A 10,558-nucleotide genomic window follows, 5' to 3' on the forward strand; every position below is an offset into this window, starting at 1 on the left:
CCCACAATGCATCTGATGTTAATTATTTGCACATGCAACTATGTATAGAGATAAGATTTACCAGGCTTTTTCTTTTGGGCCACCAACCAGTTCCCAAATCATGACACAGAGACTTTTTATTAGTTATGAACGCTCAGCCTTATCTTAGCTCAGTTAAAATCTGTTTCTCTTTATCTACATTTTGAGTCAATGCTTTTTATCTTCTTTCTGTGTATCTTACTTTCATGCTGTCTCTATGTCTGTCTGCCTGGCAGCTGCCTGGCTGGCAATAGGGGGTCTCCATCTTTCTCCCTCATTCTTTTCTTCCTTCTCCCATTCTCTTTTTCTCCTCCTATTTATTCTTTCTGTCTGCCAGCTCTGCCTATTCCTTACTGGCTTAGCTATTGGCCATTCAACTTCTTATTAGACCAATCAGGTGCCTTAGGTAGGTAAGGTGAAACAGAAACACATCGTTTCATAGTTAAACAAATGCAGCATTAAGAAAAGAAACATATCCTCATGTTGTTAAACAAATGCATCCTATAGGATGATATCTTCATTCTTCCTAAGGACAGTTCATTGATTTAGGTCATGGTTTGTTTGTTTGTGTGTGTGTGTGTGTGTGTGTGTGTGTGTTTGTGTGTGTTTGTGTTATAGCAAAATGCACTAAAAGATAGTCTGCCTATAGGTGATGTGTTCTCTCTTTGCAAGTATGATGTAGCGAACCACAAAACATACTTCCCATGTGTTGTGGCAAACCACAACCTGAACCAAAGCCCTCCTCAGCCCCATGTAAAGCACACAGGTAGGAATTCCAAGCCCTTTATTGTTTTCTGTAGAACAATGACCAAGGAAGATCTTGAAGTTCTGTTCATATTCTCCAGTGCCTTCATGAGCATGTACTCATTGTCTTACCCCCAAATATGAAGAACCAAAGTTCCCCTCCTTCCCTCCTCAAATCTCCATCCTACCTTTGTATGAAGAACCCTAATTGCTCTTAATAAAAAAATATTGGTGTAAATGCTGAAAGATCAGCAAAGGTGCCAGACTTCTTACCTCTACCTAATCCTAAGACTGAAAGGGCCAAACTCCTGTCTCCATCCCACCTTATCACTTCCTCTCCCTGCCCAGACATATCACTTCCTGTTTCCTCCTCCCAAGTGCTGGGATTAAAGGTGTCTGCCACCACTGCCTGGTCTCTAGTTGCTAGCTCTGCACTCTGATCTTCAGGCAAGATTTATTTGTTAAAGCACAAGCAAAGTATTATCACATCCCTTTTCTCTTCCCAGTTCTACCACAAGAGAATCACAGGGACATGGATCTTTTCAGAATGAATTTATTTTTGCAAATCTCACTGGATAGCATTGAATATAATAAGGGGGCATTTTCAAACAACTTGATGACTAGACATGTATATCTGGTGTTTCTGGCTGTGTTCTGAGACTACAGCCTATTCAAATCAGTAGTGGAGATGTGTGAGCCAGCTATGGTGTGTTGTTCCTGGGCTCAGTGTTCATCTCCTCCTGCCACTGGTTGTTGTAGTCCCAGAGTGTGTTCATCTGGTCCTGCAGTTGCTTTTGTTGATTGCAGAGAGTGAAGCTCCCCTGATTCACCTGCTTGTCATGGTAGCAGAAGGCAATCCTCTCCTGTTTCACCTGCTTGTCTTGATAGCAGAGTGTCAACATTTGGTCCTGCTCCTGCTTGTTTTGATAGCAGAGGGTAATCATCTCCTCTTTTACTTGTTTGTCTTGATAACAGAGTGTAAACACCTGGTCTTGCAGATGCTTGTCTTGATAACAGAGAGTGACCATTTTTTCTTTTACATGTTTGTCTTGATAACAGAGTGTAAACATCTGGTTCTGTAGTTGCTTGTCCTGATCAACTTGTGTAATCACCTCTTCTTTCACACTTTTATTTTGATTGAATGGTGTGATCACCTCCTGTTTCCGTTGCATGTATAGATTGAAGGGTGTGATCACTTCCTCTTTCAGCTTCATGTCTTGATCAAATTGTGTGATCACCTCCTCTTTCAGACATATATCTTGATCACAGTGTGCAATCACCTCGTTTTTCAGAGGTTTGTGTTGATTGAAGTATGGGATTATCTCTTCTTTAAGATGTTTATCTTGATCAAATTGTGCATTAACCTCTGATTTCAGCTGATTTTTTTGACCACAGAGTGTGATTATCTGACTCTGTACTTGTTTGTCTTGATCACATGGTGTATTCCTCTCATCTTGCAGCTCGTTGTCATGGCCAAATTGTGTCTTTACCTGACTGTGCATATGATAGTATTGATTCCAAAGTATATTTGTCTCATTCTGCAGCTGTGTATATTGATCCCACAGCATCTTCAACTTGTCCTGTAACTTTTTCTCTCGTTTACGTCGGTGTTTTTTCTTCTTTTTCTGCCGCTGAGTTTCTTCAGGGCATGGTATTACTCTTTCATCTTCCTTAGTTTTCCCAGAAGGAGTGGTATTTTTTTTCAAGATCTTCATCTTTGAGCCCCTTTTCAGAATCAGTTTCACCCCTTTTAAGGCATGTAGATTCTAGAAGGAAAGCACAGTATGACATTAGTTAATAGTTATGTTGTAGGGTATGTGATCACATGGTGTGAAGATGTTTTGTTGTATAACCTCACCTGTCTAAGGCATGTTCTGAGTGATTTAATAAAGAGCTGATTAGACAATAGCTAGTCAGGAGAGGATAGGCAGGATTTCTCGGAAAAGACAAGAGCTCTGGGAATAATCTGAAGCTAGAGATTCACCAGTGAGACAATGTGGAATAGTAGATTATAGTAGTCTCTATAATATACTGAGTATAGTCAGAAATATTGTACTGAGGATGGGTAATGAGCCATGTGGCAGAGCATAGATCAATATAACTGGATTGATTCAAATTATAAGAGCTAGTTGGCCAAACTTTCATACATAATAAGAAATCTCTGTGCCATTATTTGAGAGCTGGCATTCCATGGAAAGACCTGTTACATTTGGCTCCCAACATGAGGGCATGTATATCCAAGTTTAGGGCCTGTGAGTAGCAGGTGTGCTACTCTGCAGAAGATTAAGTAGAAACCTCTTCCTTAGCCATCAATTTCCCAGAGCTGGGATGGGTAAATGCAGTTCCCAGTTTGTCCCCATGGACATAAAACTTGGTTCTCAGAGACCTAAGGGGGTCAGGGCCAGCTTCCAGAGCAATGTGCTAAGTGCAGTTGCAAAAGGAGCCTACAGATGTGTAGAGGTGACCTGGCCCTTTAAGGTTTGGCTCATGTAGTCAGAAAAGCCTTCAGGCATGCAGTAAGCCAGGGAGGTCCAGACCAAAACTACCTCTGAACAAGTTCTATGTGCTTAAAAATTTGCTTAGGTTCTGAAGCTAGACAAGAAAATGGTATAGACAGTCATAAAAAATAGTTAAAAAATAAAGTCTTTCAAAAGAGAATAAAGTAACTCTAAAAGGAATAAGCTACTGTGTGTTGGTGGTGCATGCCTTTAATACCAGCAGTTGGGAGGCAGAGCCAGGCAGATCTCTGTAATTTCAAGGCCAGCATGGTCTACAGAGTGAGAAACTCTGTCTTGAAAAACAAAAACAAACAAACAAAAAGAATAAGGCATGTAAGTGTAGGAAATATTATAACAGGATATTTGGACCTTATATAGTACTTTATTAACTTTAAATTTTTAAATGCTAATAAAGAAAAACCAATAGCTGCTGAGAGACATTGGATATTTTAAAAAACTACTAATTAAACCATCCTACAAATTTTAAGGATGTCTTAATTTCAGAATAGAAACCAAGGTATATGTTACTTTGGGAGAGAGGTTATGCCTTTATTCCCACAGGAAATTAAAAGTTAAAGATTCCTTCAAAATTAATAAAGATCAGATGTGACTGGCAAAGACCTCCTGAAAATCTTGGCTGTAGACATGAAGGAATAAACCAAGGAAAACTATAATACAGGTGATATATATGCTGACCCTTTTACTTGGGAACAACTCTGAGACAAGATGAGACATGATAAATCTTGTTGTCTACAGAGTCCTCAGAACTTATTATTACATGCCATTCTTTCATATGGCATGGATAGAAATTTGCAGTCCAAGTGGACTTATAAAGTTTACAGGCACCTTTTACCTGATCAAACAAGGAACAAAAAAAACATCTTTAGCTCACTTATGGACACTACTATATATATGTATATATATGCTACCTATAAAAGTGTGTGTTTTCAGAAAAAAAAAAAAAAACAGATACAAATGAAGACAAGTAGCCCAGGTGATCCATCCTCTCAGAATACCTCTATGTTTTTTTCCACAAAAATCTGTATCCGGAACAACTTCAAAGCTACTAGCTGAGATGGTACAACCTCACACACTATTCTAGCCAGGACTTCAGTTAAGCCACATACTTTCCCATCACACAGAGACTGGACAACAAATGATACAGATAGCTCTCCCAGGACTTGGCAATTATACCACTTTTCTCAGGGTCTCTAAAAGATGCTGTTGCACCCAGACAGCAGGAAGTAATTTTAAAACCATTACACCCACACTCCTAAGAGTTGGGGTGGAAGGTTTTGGGTCATTAGGGGGGTTATGGACTTTTGTCATCATGTAGGGGAGCTAGTTGCAAGATTTCATTGGTCATGATCAGAGAGAGAAAACTAAACAAAGGGTGTTAGATTCAGATACCTCTTTTTGAAAAGAAAAAAAAAGGGGGAGATAGATATAGGAATGATAGGATAAAAGGATAGATTATTAAATCTAGTTTTAAACTAAAAAGCAATTAGTAGTCTTACATTGGTATAGATTTTTGTATATTGAAACAAATTTAACATTATTTTTGTTATAGCTTACTGTATATGTTTCTACTCTTATTTAAGGTATTATACATATGCAGCTCATTTAAAAATGTAATGTAAAGTGCTAGTCCTTGAAAGTTGTTATTGCAAACTGTGTAAGGTAATTAAGAAATACAGTTTAGTAGGTAGTCATCTATAACAATCAAACTTGGAGTCATCTTAGTTATATTTTCCAGGTAAACAGAGATATATTTTAGTAGACTGGTGGTCTTCAAACACGTTAGAGAGCTACAGAATATAACATTTAAAATCGTTTAAGAACATAAGACTTTTTATGACAGTGAGACATTGCTTCTGGCAGCACCAATGTACTTCAGAGAAAAATTATTGGCATCAAAGAACCTCCATATGGAATTTGCTTTCAATGTGGCAAAGCTCACCACTGGGCAAGAAACAGTCCTTGCCTTAACTACTGCCAGTATGCTATCCAAATTTGTCAAGCAGGACACAAAGGAAGTCAACTGCTGAACTTTGCCAAGACAAGGTAGGCCATTCATTCAAAATCCCATTTTACAGAAAAGTCTGTCAGATATTGTAGGCCCACAGGCCAAAGATGGATGCCCCAATATTGCAGAAGAACCTCTGGTGACTGTCTAGGTAGCCAGCTGTCTCTATCATTTCTATAGCTTTGGAAGTTGTTTGCTCTGTACTTTCTGTTTTCTCAGGTAATATTTTATCATTCTCAGGTCTCTGATGGGGTTGAAAACTAGATAGTTATGGTTTTACAATTTTTCCTGTTACCAAATTCAAAAAAGAAGTCACAAAAGTGATTTAAAGTTTATGATGGTTGATAGACATAAAAGCTTAAGTTGTTTATTTAAGAAAAGGTTTTAAGTTCTAAAAAGATATTTTAGGTTGGCAATATAAGTTATGATAGAAAGTGATTTAAGTACAAAACTTTGGACACACAAAGATAGGATAAATAATAGAGTACTTTCTCCAGAGTTGCCAAATATATATGGACTGGAAATTGTGAATGTAATTTTTATCTGAATAATTGTTCTTATTTTATATAGTTTTTCTGTGTTAGAGTTGAAGCCTTTCCCTTTTATTTAGACAAAAAGGGGAAAATCTGTAGGGTATTTGGTCACACTGTGTGACGATTGCCACTATTTAATCTCACCTGTCTAGGGACTTTCTGATTGGTTTAATAAAGAGATGAATGGCCAACAGCAAAGCAGGAGAGGATAGGCAGGACTTCTGGTGAGAGACAGGAACTCTCTGTAAAATCTGAGGCTAGGAATTTGCCAGTGAGGAGCAGAGAAAGTCAGACAGAGACATTCTATACTGAGGAGAGGTAAAGAGCCATATGCAAGAATATAGGTTAATATAAATTAATTAATTTAAGTTATAAGACCTAGTTGGGAATAAGCCTAAGATAAGGCCAAGCTTTCATACTAAATAAGAAGTCTCTGTCTCATTATTTGGGAGCTGGAAGTCCAAAGAAAGACCTGTTACATAGATATGTACCAGGAAGCAAGGCTGTCTTAGGTGTATGGGTTGAGCAAGAGGTTTAAGCTAGGCCAGGCAAGGGTATGTTTTCTAGAGGAGGGGCAATGATGGAGTAAAGAGTGTAGCTAGAGTTTTCCTGCCTGGCCCATAGTCAGGACAAATCTCTCTAACATGCCAGTCCCACAGCCGCTCAGACCCAACCAAGTAAACACACAGAGACTTATATTACTTATAAACTGTATGGCTGTGACAGGATTCTTATCTAGTTCTTCTATCTTAAATCAACCAATTTCATTAATCTATAAGCTGCCACATGGCTTGAGGCTTACTGGTATCATTACATGTTGCTTGTCATGGTGGCAGCTGGCAGTATCTTTCTGACTCAGCCTTCCACTTCTCATAACTATCCTCTCTGCTTGTCCCGCCTATACTTCCTGCCTGACTGCTGGCCAATCAGTGTTTTTTTTATTAACTAATCAGAGCAACACATTTAACATACTGAACACCCCATAGTACTTCCCCTTTTCTTTTTTCAAAAAAGAAGGTTTTAACTTTTACATAGTAAAATTACATATAACAAAACAATTATCAAGTATGAATTACAGTTACAATATTATAGAAGGTATATTATCTACCTTATATTTGTGAGTCTAAGATTTTATATCTAACTTATCTTTTTTCATAATTGAGGAAATTATAAATATCTAGTCTTCAACTACATCAAAGACCTCAGAAGGATATAATATTACCTGAAAAATGGGAGAAGGACACAAGCAAATTTCAGGAGTCTTGCAGGGTAGACAGATACTGCTGGCAGCCTGGACAGTCATCTAATGTTGCTTTGTAAAGTTGGGGCATCTGTCTTCAGCCCACAGGCCTAGAGTCTCTCAGTCATTTCTCTCTGTGTCCTGTAGAATGTCTGGTAGTTTCCTCTGTGAAGCAGAAACCTGAAGGACCATTTTGTCAAGCAAAGTTTAGTGGTCACCTTCCTATGGGTTCTGCATGTCCAGTCCATCAATCAGTCCAGGCAAGAACAGTTTTTTGCCTAAATGGCTATTTTTGCCAAGGTGAAGATAAACTCCATATGGAGTGTCTTCAATGCCCATCCTCCTCTCTGAAGTAAATTGGTGCTGCCAAGAGCAGACATGACTCACTATCCAGAAAGTCTAAATTTTTTAAAAAACATTTTAAATGCCATATTCTGTAGGTCTTTGAAGTGTTTGAAGATTACCTGTCTATCTGAAATGTATCTATGTATACCTAGAAAACTTAACATGCTACCAGTTTGACTATCATAGAAGACGAATTATTAATCTATTTCTTAATTATCCATTACAATTTTAAATGAGCTGTACAAACATAATACCTTTAAAAAAGTAGAAATATACATACAGTATAACAAAATTAACTTTAAATTTGTGTCAATAAACTAAAATCTATACCAATGTAAAATATTTCAAACAAGTTATTGCTCTTTAAATGTAGGTGCATTAATCTACCCTTTCATCCTATCATATCAAAACTATCCCCTTTTCTTCTTTAGAAAGGGATTGTATTTATAATAAACCTGTTTTAAATAAAAATATTGGTGTTTCTCTGTCCCACACCAGAGGGCTCTTTTAATATGGGACAAAAGAACCTCTTAACCTATTTTTTTAGCAATATGTTTGGGTTTAGAGAAGGAATGAGCCAATTCCATCTCCAAAGCCAGCTTGGTATATTTGGGAATTTGGGTGCATTTTCTCTTACTACTTCCTGTTGGAGGGGGCACTGTATCTTATGGGGACACAACGAAAATTTTAGGATTATGGAGTAGTCTGTGAGGGTATATTGTCTAAGCCTGTTGCCTTGAAACCATTCTGGATGTTGGACCATCTGGATCATGGTGTCATTGGAGACTATTCAGGGGGTCTTGATTGGTCAAACCTGATGTAACTTAATCAGGAACAAATCCATAGCCTTTGGCTTTCTGTGGAAACAAAAGCAGAGCCTCCTTTCCAAAGCAACATATCTTTAGATCCAAATTTTGAAGTCAAGGTATCTTTAAAATATACATATTGGTTTCACTCTGCTGCCTTTACAATTAAATATCTCTGTTTAGTTAAGAATCCCAAAGACAACACAACCAGAGTCTCTGTGTAATATATATCCTTACTTGGCTTATTTTTTGTACTACCTTTATTGTCTCTTTAAAAACTTTATTTTTAAAAACCATTTCTTTATATCACTGTATATACTTCTTTTTTCCACTCATTTAAGCCTACATACATTTTTTACACATAATGTAAACCATTTAAAGCAAAATATAGAGCTCACTTAGATTAGCTGTACTTACCTTTTCATCACCTCTGGAAGTGGATTCACAGCAGGCCTCACCAGAAACCGGAGTTCTAGGCTTTAGTGAAATCTTGCCCTTCAGAGTTAGGTTGGTATGTGAAGTCGATGGGTCTGTCTCTGTGGTGCCCCCATGTGACTTCTTATTAACCTTGCCCATTGTGAAGCCTCACAAGGGTCTGGCCCAGAAGGCCAGGTAGTGGAGTTATATACCCTCCAAGAACAATGGAGGCCACACCCCCTAAGCTCTGATTGGTTAGCTAAGTCTGCCACAGCCAATAGTGGCAAGCATGGGTTCTGACATCACAGTGAATGCCCTTTCAACCCTTGGTGAATGTTGGGAGAGGCTAGGTGTCTAGGAAACCAAGGTAAGGCTCAGACAACAGAAAGTACCACCCTTTACACTTCTGATAGGGGAGATCCTGGGAGGGAAAACAGGGTCTGTTTAGGCATGGAAGCTTCTCTTCAACATCACAAAGACATCTTTTCCATGACACCCCTCTTTACATACATGTATTTAGTCAATGGGGGTACATGTGGCAGAAGACTTGTTCCTAGGAGATGTTCCCCAAGATCCCAAGCTCCCCCTAACCAATTGAGTGGTCCCTTCCAGTATCTATCTCCCATAATACTTAACCACTATTTTGGTTTTCATTATTATTATTTACATCCTAACTGCATATTTCCCATTTTTCTTCCCTCCTCCTCCCAGTCGTTCTCCCCACCTTTCCTTTGCTCCCCCCATCCATTCCTCCTCCATTTCTACTCAGAAAAGGGCAGGCCTTCCATGGATATCAACCAAACATGGCATATGAAGTTGAATACTAGGCACCTCCCCTCATATTAAGGGTGGACAAGGCAACTTAGAAGGAGGAATAGGGTCCCAAAAGCCAGCAAATGAGTCAGAGACAGCCCCAGCTCCAACTGTTAAGAGTTCCACAAAAAAGAACAAGCTACACACTGTCAAATACATTCAGAAGGCTTAGTCCATTCCTGTGCAGGCTCCCTGGCTGTCATTTCAGTCTCTGTGTGCCCCTATGAGCCAAGGTTACCTGACTCTATGGGTTTTCTTGTGGTGCCTTTAACCCCTCTTGTTCCAAAAATTCTCCCCCCCTTCCACGGGGCTCCCTGATCTCTGCCTATTGTTTGGATATGGGTCTCTGCATCTGTTTGCATCAGTTGTTGCATAAAAGCTCTCTGATAACAACTGGGCTTGTCACCAATCTGAGTACAGAAGAATATCATTAGGCATAATTACATTGACTGATTGTTTTGCCAGTTGTGCTTGGTTCTATGTAGTGGGTAGCTGTTCCATCTTTGACCTGGAAATACCACCCCCTTTGAGGCTTCGGTAACTGTCACGCCTACAAGGCAGAGTCAAGAGAGGACCCCTGAAGACCTGAGATCTAGATTGGGGAGCTCTCTTGGCTCTGCCTTTTAGGCGTGACAGTTACCTCAAATAGGGTGATATTTCCAGGTCAAAGCTGGAATGGCTACCCACTACAATTCTATCCTAGGTCTCAGGGCTGCCCACCTCTGAGTCTGGGAGTCAGGGGTGGGCTCCATCTTGTGGCATGGGTCGCAGGCTGGAGAAGCCATTGGTTGGCCACTCCCACAATTTCTGTACCAACTTTATACCAACACATCTTATAGGCAGGACAAATTGTAGTTTGAAGGTTATATGGCTGGGTCCCAGTCCCTCTACTTAAACAGTTGCCTGGTTACAGGAGATTTCAAGTTCAGGTTACATACCCGCCTTGTTAAAAAATCTTAGCTGGAGATATATTATAGATTCTTGGGAGTTTCCATTGCATTAGGTTTTTACCTCACCCCGCAAGCCCCTTCCCCTTTTCCAGTTGTCTCATCTAGTACTCTCACCCTCCATCCTTTCCCATCTGTTTTCTCCTGGTCCGATCCCTTCCTTCCCCCAGT

At 39.3% G+C, this 10,558-nt stretch overlaps 1 protein-coding gene across 1 annotated transcript; it reads right to left on the reverse strand.

Moving 5' to 3' along the window:
• Window positions 1–1,299: 1,299 nt before the first annotated feature.
• Window positions 1,300–8,808, reverse strand: LOC119086666 (golgin subfamily A member 6-like protein 6). The gene is made up of 2 exons (XM_037199199.1): window positions 8,628–8,808; window positions 1,300–2,528 (listed from the first exon to the last, which is right to left on the reverse strand). The coding sequence occupies exons 1-2, from the start codon at window positions 8,784–8,786 to the stop codon at window positions 1,464–1,466; spliced, it is 1,224 nt and encodes a 407-aa protein (XP_037055094.1). The 5' UTR covers window positions 8,787–8,808; the 3' UTR covers window positions 1,300–1,463.
• Window positions 8,809–10,558: the final 1,750 nt, after the last annotated feature.

Source organism: Peromyscus leucopus, chromosome X (genome assembly GCF_004664715.2).
Source record: "Peromyscus leucopus breed LL Stock chromosome X, UCI_PerLeu_2.1, whole genome shotgun sequence".
Taxonomy (NCBI): Eukaryota; Metazoa; Chordata; class Mammalia; order Rodentia; family Cricetidae; genus Peromyscus; species Peromyscus leucopus.